The sequence below is a fragment of the Dermochelys coriacea genome, chromosome 20 (genome assembly GCF_009764565.3).
Source record: "Dermochelys coriacea isolate rDerCor1 chromosome 20, rDerCor1.pri.v4, whole genome shotgun sequence".
Classification (NCBI taxonomy): Eukaryota; Metazoa; Chordata; order Testudines; family Dermochelyidae; genus Dermochelys; species Dermochelys coriacea.
In genome coordinates this window covers 8,110,418-8,130,557 of record NC_050087.2, presented here as the reverse complement: position 1 = coordinate 8,130,557, position 20,140 = coordinate 8,110,418, and the positions used below count along the sequence as shown (strand labels likewise).

The 20,140-nt window shown below is 58.1% G+C and overlaps 1 protein-coding gene across 2 annotated transcripts in view; it reads left to right on the top strand.

Moving 5' to 3' along the window:
* Window positions 1–19,242, top strand: part of ITGA5 (integrin subunit alpha 5) — a 48,311-nt gene extending 29,069 nt beyond the window's left edge. For both annotated transcript variants that reach the window (XM_038378858.2, XM_038378854.2), the window contains 15 exons: window positions 278–333; window positions 3,339–3,493; window positions 3,724–3,861; window positions 4,734–4,801; window positions 6,475–6,625; window positions 7,039–7,131; window positions 7,799–7,878; window positions 8,257–8,337; window positions 8,646–8,751; window positions 9,207–9,359; window positions 12,070–12,171; window positions 12,766–12,879; window positions 15,546–15,647; window positions 16,011–16,133; window positions 16,810–19,242. In XM_038378858.2, the coding sequence (XP_038234786.1) occupies window positions 278–333; window positions 3,339–3,493; window positions 3,724–3,861; window positions 4,734–4,801; window positions 6,475–6,625; window positions 7,039–7,131; window positions 7,799–7,878; window positions 8,257–8,337; window positions 8,646–8,751; window positions 9,207–9,359; window positions 12,070–12,171; window positions 12,766–12,879; window positions 15,546–15,647; window positions 16,011–16,133; window positions 16,810–16,893 (1,606 nt within the window). In that variant the 3' untranslated portion in view covers window positions 16,894–19,242. The remainder of the gene's footprint in view (window positions 1–277; window positions 334–3,338; window positions 3,494–3,723; window positions 3,862–4,733; window positions 4,802–6,474; window positions 6,626–7,038; window positions 7,132–7,798; window positions 7,879–8,256; window positions 8,338–8,645; window positions 8,752–9,206; window positions 9,360–12,069; window positions 12,172–12,765; window positions 12,880–15,545; window positions 15,648–16,010; window positions 16,134–16,809) is intronic.
* The last annotated feature ends 898 nt before the right edge of the window (window positions 19,243–20,140 follow it).

Below are 20,140 nucleotides of genomic sequence, written 5' to 3'. Positions count from 1 at the left end.
GGCGTCTCTCTCCGTCCGCCTTCCCAGAGGAGTGTGTAACTAAGGGGAGGGCAGACTTGAGGTCAGGACTCCTACGTTCTGCTCCTAGCTCTGCCACTGACCATCTGCACCGACAGTGGGTTGTCGGGTCTGTGCAGGGCTCCCAAGCCATTGCCCCCTCGGTGGGTAAGTTCTGCCCCTGTGCTGTTTCTGGCAGGGCCTTGGCAGGCTCTGCCAGGTGTTGGCCTGCCCCAGGCTCATTGCATGTCTCTCTCTCTCTCCCCCTCCCCCTCGGCAGCATAAACCTGAGCTTCTGCCTCAACGCCTCGGGGAAGCACGTGCCCGACTCCATTGGTGAGTAACGAGCTCGGGCGCCGGTCAGGAGCCCAGGGCTGCTCCAGATCTTCCCAGAATCCCCTGGTCTGGGGAGTCTCACTGTCCCGGGGCACTGGGACACCAGGCAGCCAGTGGGGGCGTGTTCATTTTAGTGTGGGGTAGGTGAGCGAAGCAAGGTCAGGGCTTGGGTGGGAACTAAGGGAGCAGTGCATACTGCTGTTGGTGAGTCAGTAGGGGGTGCTTGTCCCCCTAAGGAAAGGTGGCTTCATGGTTGAGGCACTGATCTGGGAGCCAGGACTCCTGGGTCCTACACTCAGTTGTGCTGCTCCCTTGGGGCAAGTCATTTACCCACTTTCCCTTGGGGATTGGAGCTCAGTTTGTCGCTGTTCATGAAATGCTGGTAACTCACTGTCGGTCATTTATTACCTGATTGATTTCTGAACCAGGAGCCCAGCACGCTGAAGGGGCATTGTGCTGCAGGGAGTGGGGTGAGGGCTCAGCAGGGGGCACTCTCCCTACACAGTCGATGCTGACCTCAGCACTTGGGGACATGCTGTGTTTCACAAAAAAAAAGAGTACTTGTGGCACCTTAGAGACTAACAAATTTATTTGAGCATAAGCTTTCGTGAGCTACAGATCACTTCATCGGATGCATTCAGTGGAAATTACGGTGGGGAGATTTATATACACAGAGAACATGAAACAATGGGTGTTATCATACACACTGTAAGGAGAGTGATCACTTAAGATGAGCTATTACTAGCAGGAGAGCGGGGGTGGGGGGAGGAAGAAAACCTTTTGTAGTGATAATCAAGGTGGGCCATTTCCAGCAGTTGACAAGAACGTCTGAGGAGCAGTGTGGGGGGGGGCGAATACCATGGGGAAATAGTTTTACTTTGTGTAATGACCCATCCACTCCCAGTCTCTATTCAAGCCTAAGTTAATTGTATCCAGTTTGCAAGTTAATTCCAATTCAGCAGTCTCTCATTGGAATCTGTTTTTGAAGTTTTTTTTGTTGAAGATTAGCCACTCTTAGGTCTGTAATCAAGTGACCAAAGAGATTGTAGTGTTCTCCGACTGGTTTTTGAATGTTATAATTCTTGACGTCTGATTTGTGTCCATTTATTCTTTTACATAGAGACTGTCCAGTTTGACCAATGTACATGGCAGAGGGGCATTGCTGGCACTTGATGGCATGTATCACATTGGTAGATGGAAAAAGAAAACAAATAAATTTGTTAGTCTCTAAGGTGCCACAAGTACTCCTTTTCTTCTTGCGAATACAGACTAACATGGCTGCTACTCTGAAATTGGTAGATGCGCAGGTGAATGAGCCTCTGATAGTGTGGCTGATGTGATTAGGCCCTATGATGGTGTCCCCTGAATAGATATGTGGACAGAGTTGGCAACAGGCTTTGTTGCAAGGATAGGTTCCTGGGTTAGTGGTTCTGTTGTGTGGTGTGTGGTTGCTGGTGAATATTTGCTTCAGGTTGGGGGGCTGTCTGTAAGCAAGGACTGGCCTGTCTCCCAAGATCTGTGAGAGTGATGGGTCGTCCTTCAGGATAGGTTGTAGATCCTTGATGATGCGTTGGAGAGGTTTTAGTTGGGGGTTGAAGGTGATGGCTAGTGGCGTTCTGTTATTTTCTTTGTTGGGCCTGTCCTGTAGTAGGTGACTTCTGGGTACTCTTCTGGCTCTGTCAATCTGTTTCTTCACTTCAGCAGGTGGGTATTGTAGTTGTAAGAATGCCTGATAGAGATCTTGTAGGTGTTTTGTCTCTGTCTGAGGGGTTGGCGCAAATGCGGTTATATCGTAGAGCTTGGCTGTAGACAATGGATCGTGTGGTGTGATCTGGGTGAAAGCTGGAGGTAGGAATAGCGGTCAGTAGGTTTCCGATATAGGGTGGTGTTTATGTGACCATCACTTATTAGCACTGTAGTGTCCAGGAAGTAGATCTCTTGTGTGGACTGATCCAGGCTGAGGTTGATGGTGGGATGGAAATTGTTGAAATCCTGGTGGAATTACTCAAGGGCTTCTTTTCCATGGGTCCAGATGATGAAGATGTCATCTATGTAGTGCAAGTAGAGTAGGGGCATTAGGGGACGAGAGCTGAGGAAGCGTTGTTCTAAGTCAGCCATAAAAATGTTGACATTCTGTGGGGCCATGCGGGTACCCATCGCGGTGCCGCTGATTTGAAGGTATACATTGTCCCCAAATGTGAAATAGTTATGGGTGAGGACAAAGTCACAAAGTTCAGCCACCAGGTTAGCCGTGACATTATCGTGGATACTGTTCCTGACGGCTTGTAGTCTTTGTGTGGAATGTTGGTGTAGAGGGCTTCTACATCCATAGTGGCCAGGATGGTGTTTTTAGGAAGATCACTGATGGATTGTAGTTTCCTCAGGAAGTCAGTGGTGTCTTGAAGATAGCTGGGAGTGCTGGTAGCCTAGGGCCTGAGGAGGGAGTCTACATAGCCAGACAATCGAGGTCCTGGCTATTCGTGGGTATTAAAGATGTTCTGATCACTGTTCCCTCTAAGCTGTGCGCATGTGCATGCACACACAGATCCTAAACCCTGCGCACATGGCGAAACACCGCACACACAAAAATTTGCACAGAAGAAATTTTTTGCACACACAGCCTGTCAAAAATTAGAGGGAACATTAGCTGACCCGTTTTCCCGTGGTTGGGGTGACCTGTTTGGTGATCTGTGTCCTCTTTCAGTTCAAACTTGGGTAATTTCTTTCTGCCTCTAAATTCCCCTTAATTCCAGTGGGACACAGGATTCATCTTTACTTCCTAAACTGTTTTGTAAGGTTGCTGTGTGCTGTTAAACAGCTGCTGAGCCCCGCCCCAGAGGTGGCTGCATGTCAGTGGTAGATGAAGGGCTCCCTTCTGAGGCCAGCTGGTGCCTCTGTGAAGGGGGGGGAGTTAGTGGGGTGCCGCTAAGTCCTGGAGCCGTGACTGCAGCACTGCCCCGGCCCCTGAGCTTTCCACTCACTCTGGCCTCTCCTCCCCTCAACAGGGTTCACTGTGGAGCTGCACCTGGACCACCTGAAGCAGAAGGGGGCCATCAAGCGGGCGCTGTTCCTGCACTCCCGCCAGCCCCACCTGGCGCAGACCATCGAGGTGCACAACGGCGCCCTGGAGGAGTGCAGGGAGATGAAAATCTACCTCCGGGTAAGTGGGGTCAGCCCAGCCGAGAGCCGCAGCCCTGCACTGGGGTGACCCACCTGATCCCCAGGGGGCTCAGAGCCAGCCCTCACCTGTGAGGAGGGTATAGGGGGCTCATTGGGGAGGCTGCCAGACCTGTGGTTTTCTCTGGCTCCCCAGCACACGCTGCCCAGTGCCCCTGAGCTCTCACGGCCACTGAAGGTCTGTGCTGCCCCTGAGCACTCCTCTCTCCCCAGAACGAGTCGGAGTTCCGTGACAAGCTCTCCTCCATCCACGTGGCACTGAGCTTCGGCCTGGACCCACGGGCCCTGGCAGACGCCTACGGGCTGAAGCCCATCCTCAACTACCTCACCAAGAGCTACATCGAGCGGAAGGTTTGAGGGCAGGGCTGGGGGAGAGAGGGTTGGAGACCTGCTGCTACCTCCCAGGGGGGTTGGCGCCACACTGCCCGGGCTCCTTTCTAGCGGGTGCTGAGGGCTACAGGCTCCCGACTCTGTTCTGGTGGCAGGGCCTGGCCGGGGTAGGGGAGCCCCAGCTTGGATCTCAGAGTTGGGAGGTTGCCAGCCTGGCTTTGTCAGCAGGGCCAGGCCCTGAGAGGGAGGGATCAAATCGGGCGCCCAGGGCCATTTCCCAGGGGCTTTTCTGTCTCCTGTGCCCCTGGGAGGTCCCCTGGATCCAATCTCACCACGAGAAGGTGCATCTCCCCAGGCCGCAGGCTCCTTAGCACCCGCCCTTGGAGCCCACATACCAGCGCCCAGCTGCTCCGCGCCCTGTTCTGTTTCCGGCTGGCCCTGGCACTTGGGGTAGGGCAGGCAGAAATAAGACCCCCACCCCAACCCCAGCACTGCCATCCCCACCCCCTGATGCACCAGTGGAAGAAATGGGGCCCAGGAGGGCAACATGGGGCCGGGTGGCTCCCCATGTGTGTGCACCACGAGTCTTGGCTGTGTGGTCCCCCAGCTCTCTATGGGACCCTGGATGGCTGTGCTGTGCCCACCCCTCTCCTGTCGTGCCCCAGGAGCTGAGGGGCAGAGTGCTGGGGCAGGGCCTTGAGTGCTAAGCTGGGCAGCTCTGTGGTCTGCACCAGGCTCTGGGATTCACCCTATGCCGCCTCGGAGGGGCCAGTCCTGGGGCATGGAGGCTGCTGTCACTGTAGAGACAGCAGGGGAGGGGGTACCCCGTGACCAAGGGACGCAGGTTGGAGGGCTGCTCACACAGACCCCCACCCCTTCTCTCTGACCTCCAGGCCCAGATACAGCTGGACTGTGGTGAGGACAATATCTGCGTCCCCGACCTGCAGCTCGACGTCTTTGGGTAAGGCTGGCAGGAGGCACCTTGGGCAGGGGCAATGCCTGGGGGCATCTGCAGTGACCAGCTCAGAGCGTGGGGAGAGCTGTGGGCAGCAGCCTGCCCAGGGGGAGCAGCCCTGCCCTGTGGGGGGATGTGGTCTAGCGGTGCTGGCTGGCAGAGACGACTGGTGCCTGCTGATAGTGGGGGAGGGGGCACAATTTAAGGTTCCCCCAAACAACTTGAGTCACACCTCCCCCAACCTTAGCGGCCCTTCCCTGCAGCTCCCAGCTGTTTGCTGCTCCCTCTCCCCACGGCTGCAGCTTGCCAGCACCAGGAGCTGCCTCACAGGGAAGGGGCCTGGCCGGGAAACCCTGGAAGAAATCAGGAGGGGGGGGGCATGACCCCACGTGGGGGCCCCCCATGCATCACCTCTGCAGGCTGAGAGCTAGGACTCCTGGGTTACATCCCTAGCCTCCAGCACCCTGCCCAAGGCTCAGTGAAAGGTCCATGCTGGGACCAGCGATGAGGATGCTCTGGAAAGCCCGGGCATAGGGCAGCCCCCAGCAACCCCCCTCAGGCTGAGGGTGCTGAGGGCTGGGAGCAAGGATCAAGGCCAGCTGCTCAGGTGGATGAGAGCAGGGCACTGTGCATGATGAGTTGACAGTGGGGTGGGGCAGGGAGGGGGTGCAGTTAGGGCTGGGGGGGCAGTTAGCACTGGCGGCGGGGCAGGGAGGGGGCCATGAGTGATGCTGCTCCCCCAGGCTGGGTTTCCGGGCTGCAGCCCCATCTTTTCTGGGTGCTTGCTTGTGGCAGAGACCCTGGGGAGTCTCTTTTCCTCACCACGAGGTGGGGCTGTTCCTCAGGGCACCTGCTGCTTTGGGGCAGGTCTGCCCAGAACTGGCTGGGACAGCGCAGGAGTGGTGTCTGGGGGTCATGGCTCAGGTACCCTACAGCAGGGTGCCAGCTTCCCCCCCACATCAGCTTCCTTTCCTTCCACCTCCCTCCCTCCCTCTCCTGCTGCCTAGGGTGCCCAGCGGCTGATGGTGCCCTGCTCTCTGGATCATGGGGTGTGAGAGGAGAGCTGCCCCCTGGGGGTGGGGCTGGGCAGTCCCCAGAGGCCCCAGGTCAGTGGGGTGGGGTGGGGATCACTTCTGTCTAGTGCAGGATGGGAGCGCGGGGACGCTGCCCAGAGTGTCCCCCACTGCTCTGGACCTGCTCCAGTTTCTCCCGGCCTCATGGGCCTGAGGCGGCTGGGTCTGATGCGGTGCTCACCCTCCTGGCGAGGCCCCGATGTGGTGAGAGGAGGGCAGGAGCTGATGCCAGCCCCCTCCCCCGCAGAGCTCTGAGCCCGGCCTGGAGGAGGCCCACTGCGGTAGCCCAGCTGCGTGGGCGACGTGACTCCCCCTCCCCCACACACGGCCTAACGCAAAGCAGCTGCTCCCGCATATGGAAGCCCTTAGCCTGGCGCTGAGTGTAAGCGGAGCTGGGCGGAGTGCAGGCAGTGCGGGCTCAGCTGTGTGAACAGCAGGGTCACCCCCCACTAGCTGCGGAATGGGGGTTCTGGCTGGCAGGCGCTGTGCAGGCAACAGGTAGACTGGCCATGCCGTGCCGGGGTGGGGGGGGGGCTGTGTCTCTGGCTGTGGCAGCACCAAGTCCAGGATGTGCCCGCTGGTTCTCATGCCCGTTGTGCCCTGCAGGGAGCACAGTGTGGTGTACCTGGGTGACAAGAATGCCCTGAACCTGACCTTCAACGCCCGCAACCGCGGGGAGGGTGGCGCCTACGAAGCCGAGCTCTACGTCATCCTGCCCGCTGAGGCCGACTACTCTGGGGTGATCCGCAACCATGGGGTAGGTAGCAGAGATATCCGGGGATCGGAGCACCCCGCGAGCCAGCTGGCTCACAGCTGGGCAAGGCCCTCTGCTCTGGGAGTGACGCAGGCTCCTGGGACATTGCTCCCAGCTGCTCCCTCGCAGTGTCATGGAGCCCATGGCCCTGGCTCAGGGCTGCAGCTTCTTGGCATGGGCCCCTTGGTGCCAGTCTGAGCCCCTGGAACAGGGTGGCCTGGCATGTGCTGCCTGCTGTAAGGGGATCCCTGGGGACAGGACTCCTGCAGGGGAGCTCAGGGGTGCCTCTGCTCCCCACAGCAGGGTGGGTATGAGCAGAGGGCCCGGTATCTCCTCTCCCCTTCATTCCCCGTCCTCTGCAGACCCCCTCCCGCTGCAACCCTGCTTTGATCCCAGCTTCCTTCCTCTCCGCACAGAACTTCACCAACCTGAGCTGCGCCTATGAGTCGGTGAACCGGACCCGCATGGTGATCTGTGACCTCGGCAACCCCATGAAGTCGGGCACCAGTGTGAGTAGCTGTCCCACAGCTGGAGCACCCTGGAGAGCTGCCCCGGGCAGTCCTCACTGGGCAGTACCCTCTGCCCCTTGGGAGTGGCCACCTAACTGAGAGGCCAGGCAGGACAGCTGGGTGCCACGGCACTGAGGCGTCTGCCATTTCCAGTGGGCATTGGGGAGGGTGGGGTGTTGGGGTGCCTGACCTGGTGAGGCCCCAGGTGTGGGGGTGGTTGAGTGCTAGGGCAGATGGGCATTGGGAAGGGCAAGGCCAGTGGGGCACAAGGGTGGCTGCATGCTGCGGTATGTGGGGCGCCGGGACAGCTGCGCATTGGGGAGCTGGGGAGAGAGGGTGGAGCAGGGAGTGGGGAGCCAGGGGAGTAGGGAGTGAGGCAGGCAGGGAATTTTATCCTTTGTCCCCAGGAAATCTGCTGGGAGCTGCTGGCATGGGTTGCCGAGGGCCCAGCTCCCCTACGGATGAGCCCAGGGGTGGGCAGGGAGCTGGGGGCAGATTGGGGGAGGGGTTGGGCAGGGAGCTGGGCTGTCAGGGACCGGGGGACACATTGGGGGCAGATGGGGAGCTGTGCTGTCATGGGATGCTGGGCACATCAGGGGCAGGTGGGGAGCTAGGTCCTTCCAGGGAGCTGGGAGAATGGAGCTATTAACCCTCCTCTGTCCCCCAGCTCTGGGGGGGCCTGCGCTTCACCGTCCCCCATCTTCGTGACAACAAGAAGACCATCCAGTTCGAGTTCCAGATCCGGAGGTAATGCCAGGCATCCTTCTCCCCCCCGCCCCCAGAACCCGCCCTCCCCAGCTATGGGGTGGGATCAGGGCTCCCCACTCCCATAGCCCCATTGCTCCCTTAGGGAGGATCCCAGGCTGGGCCACCACCATGCAGGAGCCCAGATGCATCCAGGGCTTAATTTGTAATGAAAGAGGTGCTGGGGCTCAAGCAATTTTTTTTACTTTCTTAACAAATGTGGCAAGTCCAGAGGTGCCGGGGCTCTGACCAGCCAGGCCTGGAGGTGCTGGGGCTCTCCCCATGGAAGGGAGCAGGGAGTGGGCCGTCCCATGCAGGGGAGCAGCAGGGAGCCGTGCAGGGGAGTGGGCTGCTCCGTGACGCGCTCTGCTCTCTCCACAGCAAGAACGAGAACAACTCCCGCAGCGAGGTGGTGGCGTTCCCGCTGCACATCGAGGCCTCTGCCAGGGTCTCATCCCACGGGTGAGTGTGCCCAGCCTTGAGCCAAGGGGGCCTGGCCTTGGGGGGTCCAGCACTGAGTCCAGGTCCTGCTAGCTGCTCCTTTGTAGCCCCCCAGCGCCCCTCGAGAAAATGGCCGCCTCCCCCAGTCACTAATTCACATCCTGCCCAGGCCGGCAGGGAAGCTGTGGCTGTTCTGTGGCCCCTGCATGACACAAGTTCAGCAGCTCTCAGCGCAGATTGCCAGTGGCCCCATGCTGCAGAGGCTGACTGGGCTGCGGGGACTGATCCCCAGGGCCAACAGCCAGTGACCACCTGTGCCTGCCCCACAGGGTCTCCAAGCCTGAGGCCGTGTCCTTCCCCGTCTTGGGCTGGAAGCCTGGCAGAAATCCGGAGAAGGAGCAGGACGTGGGCCCAGAGGTGCAGCATGTGTATGAGGTGAGTGTCATACGCAGCACAGCTCCCCTGGCTGGCAGCATCGGGGCAGGGAGCAGCGCCATACCCCTTGCAGGCTGGGTAGGAGCAGTCTAATCTTCCAGCCCCTCTGCCGGGGAATACCGGGGGGCTGCGGGGCCAAGACAGGTTGGGAAGGGAGGTTCTGTGGGTCCAGTATGGGAGGAGAGGGGCTGCCTGTGGGGCTTGTCTGATCGGGAGGCCCTGGGGGCCCATACTGAGAGGAAATGTTTGGGAGGCTGCACACTCCACTGGGGCACTCCGTCTGGGCCAACGGGAATGTCCCACTCCCTGCTTTCTCCTTTCCTCTCGCCTGGGGGTCATGGGCGCCGGGAGGCCACCGCACAGCCAGGTGGGCTGCCCCATTCCCGGTGAGCCCGGCACCCCGCGGGACACTGCCATCTGGCACAGACCCTCCCACTCCCTCTCTCCCCTTGCAGCTGGTGAATGAGGGTCCCAGCACCATCAGCCATGGGGTCCTGGAGCTGAGCTGCCCTGTGAGCTTCCAGGGGAAACCGGTGATGTACGTGACCAGCTACTTGGTGCCGGCCAACTGCACCTCCAGCCAGCCTGTAAACCCATTGAAGCTGCAGGTAACTGGGACGCAGGGCTGGCCCCGGGCAGGGCAAGCCTTTGTGTGCTGTGATGGGCTGGGGCTCTCCACTAGGGGGCAGTCCCCTAACCATGCTGTCTGCACAGGGGTCCATGGGCCTGGGGCAGGGCATCAGGGGCTCTGGTTGGGCTAGCCACGTGCTGAGTCAGAGCTTTCAGAGGCTGGCAGTTGGGTGGGGGTTGGAGTTTGTTTCAGGAATCACAAAAATTAGTGAGTTGGGAGGGACAAGCACAGAGGAGGGAGAGCTTCTGGGAAACCTGCTAATGCCCCAGTCCTGACCTACAGCCCCTGCTACTCTAGCCCTGCCCCCCATGCTCCTCATTGCCACCCACAGCCCCTGCTCTAGCAATGACCAATGCTGTTGAATTGTATAGTGTGTTTCTGTGCGAGGGATGCCGTCCCATGCCCCTTCTTGGCTCCTGTTGCCAATGTCGTGTTGCCTGGAGCGGCTCAGGACCTTGAGTGCCGAGTCAAGCAGATTGTCAGAAGCAGGGCAGACGCCCCAAGCAAGTGGTATGTTTTGTAATTCGATTTCACCAAGCCAGTAACAACTGTGAACTCCTGGATCGCTGTACCAGCCTTACCATGGAATCACAGACCCTCTCCTCAGACCCTCCAGTCTGTTTTGCCACGGGACTTACTGATAAATGGTCACACACAGCAAAAATCAAACACATCCAAGAGACCAGTCACTTACCCCAGATCAACTGATGCTCTAGATCCTACTCCAAAAACAACAGCTGTAGCCAGTTCTTTACTTAACTGTTTAAAGGTTTATTAACTAGGAAAAAGCAATAAGAGAGTTGTTTACAGGTTAAAGCAAGCAAATGTACACACACCATGAGTTACCATCTCAGTCCTAAGAGGGAAAGCAAAGTAGTGATCTGTCTTTTCCAAGTTTCAGAGTAGCAGCCGTGTTAGTCTGTATTCGCAAAAAGAAAAGGAGTACTTGTGGCACCTTAGAGACTAACAAATTTATTAGAGCATAAGCTTTCGTGAGCTACAGCTCACTTCATCGAATGCATCCGATGAAGTGAGCTGTAGCTCACGAAAGCTTATGCTCTAATAAATTTGTTAGTCTCTAAGGTGCCACAAGTACTCCTTTTCTTTTTGTCTTTTCCAAGTGTCTTTGAATCCCTTGGGGAACTCTGGCCTCAGTATCGAGTCTCTGGCCCTTCAGAGTTCAAACAGCCAAAAAGATGCTGTTTCTTCTTGTCAGGAATTTTTATTCCCTTCCCCCAGAGTTCAGGATGATGGGATGAGTCCATGTGCATGTCTCCTCTTCCTGGGTGGAGGGTTTTTTGTCCTCTGACATTCCCCAGTGGTTTGTCTGGTGTCTATTGGTAGTTTCAAAGCAAACACTTTCACATTACAGAGCAGACGCTGAAATCTGACCTTATACCATGGGACCCAGACATTATCAGTGAAATGAATACATTACTCCTGGGGGAATTCTGTGCCAAAAAATTAAAAATTCTACGCACGGTATTTTAAAATTGTGCAAATTTTATTTATCAAAATAACACAGTATAATCAGATTAGTTCCAATATTTTGGTAATTTATTCCAAAATACCTGTCAGCAAGTCTGTCTGTAACAATACAAACAACAACAAAAAATTTCCTGAATGTTTATTGACAAATAGATGCCTTACTAGGCATATTAATACAGAACTTTGAGTAATAATTCATTTAAACTACAATACAGAACTGTATTTCCTGCCCTCCTCAGAAGCAGTGCAAAGGCTGGTGGGAATCAGGGTAACAGGAGCTGAGGGAGAGGGAAGTAATTGCTGGGAAGAAGCCTGGATGTGAACTTGGAGGGTTGTTGGGTGTGGGTGGGAAAAGTATGGAACAGGGTTTTTTTCTGGGGAGAAGGGGGATTGTTAGGGAGCCTTCACAATGCAGACACTGGCTGACCCTCTCCCCACATATGTCCCTGCACCCCTTGTCCACGTGTCCCTGCACCCTCACTCAGCCACCCCCCACTCCCATTCAGCCACTGTTCCAGTCTTCCCTCCCACTAGCCCTTCTGAATCCCAGTCTGTGGGCCAGAAGCCCCATGTGCCATACACTGTCCATGCCTCCTGACCTGGTCCCACAGGTAGGGTGCTGGAAGAATGCAGCCTCTTCTCTTCCCTATGTGCAACTGGCGCAGCTCCTGCCTGGGAGCGGCGGCTCTGGTCTGGCGCCACAGCGGCCTCTGGTGGGCAAAAGGTGTAGCTGCAGCACGTCTCAGCAGAATGTATTTTCTGCTGAGAAAAAAATTCTGCACGGCACATGAATTTTGTGCATGTGCAATGGTGCAAAATTGCCCCAGAAGTAATACACGCAGCAATGTACAAGCATTCCATAGAGTCTAGACACTAAAAACATTCTTATAAGACTAATGTCTATTTTGAGCAAAGCTAATGTACGGGTGACCTGGTCTGGTCTCCAGCTACAAAGCCCTCAGTTCTTAGCTAGTGCCTACAGCCTGGGCAAGGGCTGGCATCTCTCTTGCAGGGTCACAGCTGGATTGCAGAGGGGTTGGCAGCTGTGGGGCAGGTCAGAAGTGCTTGCCTTTACCAGTGGGGGTGGGATCTAGCGGGGGCCTTGCAGGCCTGGCATCCCCACCCTGCCCTTCCCTTGCACAGGGCATGTGGGGGGGGCCAAGCGAAGGTGACTCACCCTCCTTGGAATGTGTTTGCAGCTGGAGCAGAGACCCACCGCCTCTCCCAGCTCAGAGCAGCATTACCTGCAGAGACGAGACGCGGCGTGGAGCAGTGGAGCCTCTGGGAGCCCCCACACCCTGGTCAGTGCTTCTCTGAACTCTGCACATCCCAGGCCAGGGGTCGCTGATTTCTGTGTGCAGCTGCGCCCATGCTGCCCTGTGACTGCTGGGGGAAAAGTGCATAAGAATCAGTCTCTACCCGGCCCTGGGAGTGGAGAGTCATCAATCGACACCCACGCCCAGGGCCTACGTGCCTGGCACACATGAGCAGAGTGTTACCCATGTTCTTGCCCTGTTCTAATTCAGGAGTGTTTGGTGCATCCAGCCTCCTGCCATTGCATCTGGATTCCGATTCTTCTCCCACTCCCACACAGCACTGCTGTGTGCTGTCCCGCACCAGAGGTGGCTGCATTCTGGTTCTGCAACTGCTACCAGCCTCCTTTTCCATGCAGAGCCTGGTGCCAGCACTGGTTGCTCTGCCTTTCAGAATGCCGAGGCTAATCCCAGTCATTGGGCTCTCAGCCCGGGCTGTCTCCACCGAGCCCCCATTCCTGGGGCTGCTTGCCGGTGGCCACAGGTTTCCCAAGGGCTAATGTTGGAGATGGTTACTTCTATTCTGCTGGGCCCCAACCCTTGCTGTGTCCCTAACCCTCTGTCCAATGGCCTCTCCCACAGAAGTGCCCCGAGGCCGAGTGCTTCCAGCTGACCTGCCAGGTGGGGTTGCTGCAGAGGCAGCAGCGGGTCAGCCTGAAGCTCTACTTCCGGATATGGGCCAAAACTTTCCAGCAGGTGAGTGCTCCTCTGCCCCCTCCCACCTCCACCCCCCAAGGCAGCTGTGTCTGTGAGGCCCCCACACATACTCCCCATGTGGGCCTAGCCTGGGGCCTCAGCTTTCCTGTCAGCAGGGGCCTCCTGAGTCGCTGTCTGTCCCCCAGGGCTGCCAGCTCTTCTTTAGCGCCTCAGTCCCCTCCATTTGCCAGTGTGTTTGGCAGGCTGGGGGTGGGGCTCCCCTTTCCCTGCTCTGGACAGGCTGGCTCTGCCACCTCTGTCTGTCTACACAAAGGCCCCACATTGCAGCTCCCACTCGCTCAGCCCTGCCTTGGGGTCTCTCTAGGAACTCTTTCCCCCCCGCCCCACCTCCCCCCCCCCCCCACACACACCAGGGGAGCCGTGACACAGATGAGCTCCCTGAGTCTCCACAGCATCCCAGGGCACCTGTTGCTCCCTCCCAACCAGGCTCTTTGCTCAGACTCATCCTACCGGGGAAGGGGTAAATGGGGTCTCGCCCCCCTCCATTCCTCCAGACCAATTTGCGAGAATCAACTTGGGTAGTGTCAGCTGCTTCCAAGGATTGCAGCAATGCATGGGTGGCACACGGCACCAGCCTGCCCAGCCCCCAAGCAATCCCCAGCAATGCACCTGCCTGCCCAGGCCCCCAGCAAGTGTTAGCTGGGCTCCTTTCTGCCAGCCTGTGTCCAGATGTGAGGTGATATCAGCACCTGGTGTCCATCCCAACCCCTGCACTCTCCCAGCACCATTGCTTGTTGCAGCCACAAATTCACATCTGTTTCATAGAATCATAGAATATCAGGGTTGGAAGGGACCTCAGGAGGTATCTAGTCCAACCCCCTGCTCAGAGCAGGACCAATCCCCAACTAAATCATCCCAGCCAGGGCTTTGTCAAGCTGGGCCTTAAAAACCTCTAAGGAAGGAGATTCCACCACCTCCCTAGATAACCTATTCCAGTGCTTCACCACCCTCCTAGTGAAAAAGTTTTTCCTAATATCCAACCTAAACCTCCCCCACTGCAACTTGAGACCATTACTCCTCGTTCTGTCATCTGCTACCACTGAGAACAGTCTAGATCCATCCTCTTTGGAACCCCCTTTCAGGTAGTTGAAAGCAGCTATCAAATCCCCCCTCATTCTTCTCTTCCGCAGACTGAACAATCCCGGTTCCCTCAGCCTCTCCTCATAAGTCATGTGCTCCAGCCCCCTAATCATTTTTGTTGCCCTCTACTGGACTTTTTCCATGTCTTTCTTGTAGTGTGGGGCCCAAAACTGGACACAGTACTCCAGATGAGGCCTCACCAATGCTAAATAAAGGAGAATGATCACATCCCTCGATCTGCTGGCAATGCTCCTACTTATACAGCCCAAAATGCCATCAGCCTTCTTGGCAACAAGGGCACACTTGACTCATATCCAGCTTCTCATCCACTGTAATTCCCGGGTCCCTTTCTGCAGAACTGCTCCCTAGCCATTGGGTCCCTAGTCTGTAGTGGTGCATGGGATTCTTCCATCCTAAGTGCAGGGCTCTGCACTTGTCCTGTTGAATCTCATCAGATTTCTTTTGGCCCAATCCTCTAATTTGTCTAGGTCCCTCTGTATCCTATTCCTACCCTCCAGCGTATCTACTTCTCCTCCCAGTTCAGTGTCATCTGCAAACCTGCTGAGGGTGCAATCCACACCATCCTCCAGATCATTCACGAAATTTACCCAGGACAGAGCCCAGTATCCCCTGATTGCAGCCTGGTTAGCTCGTCCTTTCCCTTCTCCTAACCCAAGCCGGGATCCCTTCGCTGTGACTGCATCTGGGGTCACCCATCGCAGCTCTTTCCGGTGCAGCGTCAGCCCTGCCGTTATGGCAGCCCTATAGCTGGTAGCTTAGAGCTGAGCTGGAGCTGTTGCATGCTGCTGTTAGTGCCTGTTGGGCCTTTCCAGCTAAGCAGGGTCAGTCCTGGTCAATGCTGAGCTGGGAGACTGGCAAAGAGCACCCAGGGTGTCCAGGAAGCTTTGGGGGATGCTCTCTCCTTACTCAGTGCTGACCCCAATGCAGCATGGCAGGGGGGCTATGCTGCAGTGGGGGTGCCCCCAGGGTGAGAATGGGGTGAGGGGCTGACTGTGCTGCTCAAAGGGTAGTGGAGGGAAGGTGTAAAACCAGGGTCCTGGCCATTCTGGTGGTGCCCTGACCTGTGGGTGGGTCATCTCCCCACCCCAGAGGCAGCTGCATCTTGCAAAGGCCCTCCAGGGCTGCTAGCTGACCCCTGTGTTACCAGCACCCATGGCTTCCTGGACCTGAGGCCAACAGAAGCAAATTGCCCCGATGTCTGGGCCATGCGTGAGCTCCAAGGGCTGATTGCTGGCAGTGCCCAGCCCTGTCCTGAGCCCAGCCCCTTCCCGCGGCCCTCGCCCAGCTGCACCAGGGCACCTGCTACCCTCCAGATCCTGTTGCTGTATGTTGCTAACCTGCCCTTCCGGGCCAGACCTCCAACCACATGAGAAAATTCCTGATCATAATTAAGAAGTGGATGAGAAGCTGGATATGAGTCAAGTGTGCCCTTGTTGCCAAGAAGGCTGATGGCATTTTGGGCTGTATAAGAAGGAGCATTGCCAGCAGATCGAGGGATGTGATCATTCCCCTTTATTCATAATTAATTCCGGGTTTCCCTGCAGAAAGAGAACCAGCCTCAGGCCCTGCAGTGCGAGGCCGTGTACCAGGTCCACAGGATGCCCTACAAGATCCAGCCCCAGGATTACCCCAGTGAGGCCTTAAAGGTCAGTGGCTGCCCATGGGCCATGCAGAGTGGGTGGGGCAGAGGGGGACACATGGGGGGTGCCTGGGGCAGAGTCAAAGCCCAGCCCAGTCCCAGGTGAGAGGAGCCTGTGGCGGGTCCCCACCGCCTCCACCCCAGGCCCAGCTGAGTGCGTGTGTGGAAAAGGGCCTTAACCTGCCGCTCCAGGCTGGTCAGCTCTCTGGCTCTGACGGCTCAGCTCTGGGAGCCCAGGGCGTGGGAACAAGGTCTGGGCCCACATGGGGGTCAGGAGAGCAGGCTGCTGCAGGCAGGGGAAGCAGGAGGGTGTGGGGGGAGCCCAGACCCCAGCTGCTGTCTCACCTTCCCTATCTCACGGCGTCGGCAGGTGTCCACGGCGATTCAGTGGGCGAAACTGGAGAGCAGCCACGGGGTCCCGCTCTGGATCATCATCCTGGCCATCCTGCTCGGGCTGTTGCTGCTGGCACTGCTCATCTACGTGCTGTACAAGGTGAGTGCACGGGGCCGGGAGCGGCTGGCTGGAGCTGGAGAGTGTCTGGGGTGGGGCGGGGGGGTGCCCAGCAGCCTCTAAAACCAGCCCTGAAAGCAGAGGCCTGGCTGTCCCCCTGCAGGCACACTGCACTGGGACCGGCAGGTGTCGCTCAGCTCAGCAAGGCTCGCCGCAACACTGGGTGATCGGTGCCAGCTGCCACGGGCGTGCAGCTGGGGAGCGGGCACTTCTCACGGGCATCCATCTCTCCCCAGGCAGGGAACAGGCACCAGCACCATGCAGGTTCTGAGCCAGCGGGCAGGGGTCTCAACACCTGTGAACATCCACCAGGCTCCAGTGTGGGGCCTGCCCTCCGCAAGGAGGGAGCTCTCCACAGGCTGGGATAGAGCAGTGCCAGGGTGGGGCTGTGCCAGCACGGAAAGGGCAGGCGAGGGTCTCCCAGAAATAACTCAACCCAGGACTGGAATTAAAGCTCTAGAGCTTGGGGATCAGTAGGGGGAGGGGCTGGGGCTCCTGGGTTCTATGCCCAGCTCTGGCAGCGGAAGTGGGGTCAAGTGACGGGAGCAGGGGGCCTGGGAGATGGGGCAGGTGTTCTGAGGGCCGTTGGGGCGTGCTGCTGGTGCCAGTGCTGCCTTGTGCGCTCACTGCCCTGCTTCTCTGCCTCTTGTCTCTGCAGCTGGGGTTTTTCAAACGCTCCCTGCCCTACGGCACGGCCATGGAGAAGGCTCAGCTCAAGCCACAGGCGGCCTCAGAGGCATAGCGGGGCCAGGGCCGCCCGGCTGCTCTGCGCGTCTGGGCTCTGTTTGTCTGTCTGTCTTGTTTGCTTTTGCCGGTGCGGCCACCTCAGAGCAGCATCGGGGAGGGGCGGCGCGGCCTGGCACAGCAAGGATGGGCTGCACCCAGCAAGCTTGCCAGTGGGGCAGAGACAGACCCAAGGAAGCCCCACCGTGGGGGGCCATGAGCTGAGTAACCAGGACTGCAGCAGTAACTGGAGAACGCCCTGCCTGCTCTGTGCCTATGGGGTGGCATCTCTGCCTCCCCTCGGCGCCAGACCCTGGCAGCCACCCACTGCCCTCTGCGGGCACCCCGGCGGGTCAGATGCTGAGGGCTGTGCTCTCCAGCCATGGGCAATACTTGAAGGCTGCCAGGAGGCCCTGCTGGGCTCTGCAGAGCCGTGGATTCCTCCCGCAGCCCAGCGTGAAATGCCGTCCCTCTGTCCGGCTGGCCGGTGTTGGCACAGGGTCATGGAGTCAGAACTGGACAGTTTACAAGCTGCCCGTCCACTCAGACTTGCTGGAGCTAGGCCGGACAAGCACAATCGCCCCATGCAGCCACCGCCATGGAGCTGGGTGGGACTTCCTGCCTTCCCCAGCCCACTTCCTGTCTGAGGCAGCTCCCCCGAGGACATGATGGACACTTCCAGCCAGGGATCCTCAGGGCCACTCTCAGCGATGCCAAAGATTGCAGCATAGGAAGCCAAAGCCATGGCCCGCCAGCTGTGCCCGCGCCAGCACTGAGCTCGCAGCCTGGCAAGTGGGGCAGGGCGGCCCTGGGGCTGCGGCCAGGATTCTGGGCTCTAATTTAAAGTCTCTCCAAGTGCAATAAACCCTTCGACGTCAGTATTAATCTTCTTAATTATGATCAGGAATTTTCTCATGTGGTTGGAGGTCTGGCCCAGGTGCTCCCCGCTTTGCACTGATCCCACGCTGTAGGGCCAGCCCCCTCCCCATCCCCATTCCCCTTCCCCTCCAGCCCCGCTCGCAGCATCTCTAAATTATTATGTTATGTCTCCTGTCTGAAATCTGGGGGTGGCCCCAAGCTGGCCCTGCACTGCCCTCCGATGCTGGCCCTCAGGGATGGCGTAGCCTGGCAGGACCCCCATGGCGAGCACTGGGTTTCGCCAGGCTTCCCTGTGCAGCTGTCCCCAGTCTGGGCAGACTCTGCCATAGAAAGGGATGCCAGAGCAGCCTACTCCGGAGGCTCTGCCCTATCGCCCCCTGGGCCAGCTGCCCCACACGCTGGTGCCTAGCCAGGTACCTGGTCTTGCTCCCAGATGGCACTTGCTGTTGAACTGGCCCTAGCCATTCTGGCGGGAAGGGTGTCTGAGGAGGCTCTGGGCTCTGGGTGGGCACTATGTGGAAAGAGCAGCTCTTGCCCTAGTGGCCCAGCCCAGATGCCAGCACTGCCAGTGCCAGCAAACACGACAGCCAGGCTGCTGGAAGGGCTGGGACAGGAGCTACCATACAGCCAGACCCTGGCCCGGAGCCGCCATCCTCTCACTGGGATCCCGGGCAGCGCACCCTTCTCAGGGCCGAGAACCCCTCACTCTGCCAGGCTGAGCCAGAGCCCTGGATTCTGACCCTCCCTCTCCCGGGGCCGGGGTGGTTCAGATGAGATTGTAACTCCCAGGGCTGTTCTGGGGTCCAGGCCGTTGGTGTCTCAGGCAAATTGGGGGCCGAGTCTTCATTCCTCTCTCCCGCGGGCCATGGGCAGGGGATCGAGGGTGGGGTCTCATGACTGGGGGTGGACTCTGGCAGCTGCTGGATTCTCACTGGATTCTCACCGTGGCCCACTGGGATCAGGGCTCATCTGAAACGCCAGCCCTGCGGATCTCTGCAGCCACTCCCAGGGCAGTTGCAGCAGCCGAGAGTCGAAATTGCACTAAAGCTAGCAGCCCCTGCCAGCCGGGGTGGGGGATCCTCTTCTTGGTATTTATCCTTCCACTTTATATTGGCTGTTCCAAACAGCCCCCCACCACCCTCTGCCTCCCTGGGGGCAGATCCCAGCTCAGGAGGCCAGAGACCTGGTGCCCCTTGGTGCTGTGTACTGGGGGGATGGTCCCTGGGACTGGGGCCCTCCCCATGGCAGACACTCTCCCCTCTTAGTTCTGAGTTGATTTGCTGTTGGTTTGAGAGAAGTGGGGGGGAAGGATTAGAAATTTTTGTTGAATGGGGGGGAAAAAAACCAGGTTCCCTGCTCTCTGCTCGAGGGAAAGTGAGCGGGGTGGGGGAGACTGTTGTCACTAATTAGTTGGGGGGATCCAGCTTCCTGCCTCAGGGAGGCACTCACTCTCTATTGTTATTTTATTATTAAATGTGTTCTAAAGACCCTTCCTCGCCTGGTCATTGATGGCTCTGCCTTGGTCACCCTCGGGCATGATTAGTGGGCGTGAGCAGCACTGGGGAGAGAGAGAGAAAGGATGGGACCTGTGGGTGTTTGTGTGTGTGTGCTTGTGTGCTACTGCCCCCTGCTAGTCAGGATGGGACCTGTGTGTGCGTATGCACCAGTGCACCCTGTTGGAGCACATGGGGCTGGTGTGTGCCACTGTACCCTGCTGGATAGGATGGGACCTATGTGTGCGGCTGCATGCGCTGCTCCCCCTGCTGGAGAGTGTGGGACCTGGGACGCCGTGTGCACCAGCCATTCAGCAGTATCCCCAGAGCCTGTGGGGTGCCCCAGCTCCCTGTGCAATCCGTGTGGGGAGAGAGGAGGCTAAGAATGAGCTCCCCAAACGCCAGCTAAGCCAGCCAATAGCAGAGACCAGTGAGGGCTAGGGGGTCCTCTCAGGTGCCCAGATCCAGGCTGCAAGGGGTGCCTTTCTCTGCTGGCCCCTGCCCCGAGCCTCTCTCCTGGAGTCCAGCCCCAAGCCGGGTCTTGCATGAACAGCAGGAGGACATGCGTCACTCCAGCTTTTACTGGATGTGGGAAACCCTGGTTCAATTCCCCTCTCTGAGAGGGACCCCAGTCCCATTCCTTCTCCCCATCACCCAGGTGAGGGTCGTGGGCTATGGGGTGTTCAGGGTGCTCTGTCTCCTCCCCCCTCTATAGCCCAGTCACTCAGGGCACTCACTTGGGCAGTGGGATGTCCCTGTTCAAATCCCTTCTCAGGCCGAGGGGTTCTCCTACAGCACAGGTGTGTGCAGTGGGCTAAAGCTTAGATCTCCTACAAATGTAGAGCTGGAAGGGCCTTGAGCTGCTAGCTAGAGAAGCGCCCAGCTAAGACAGGA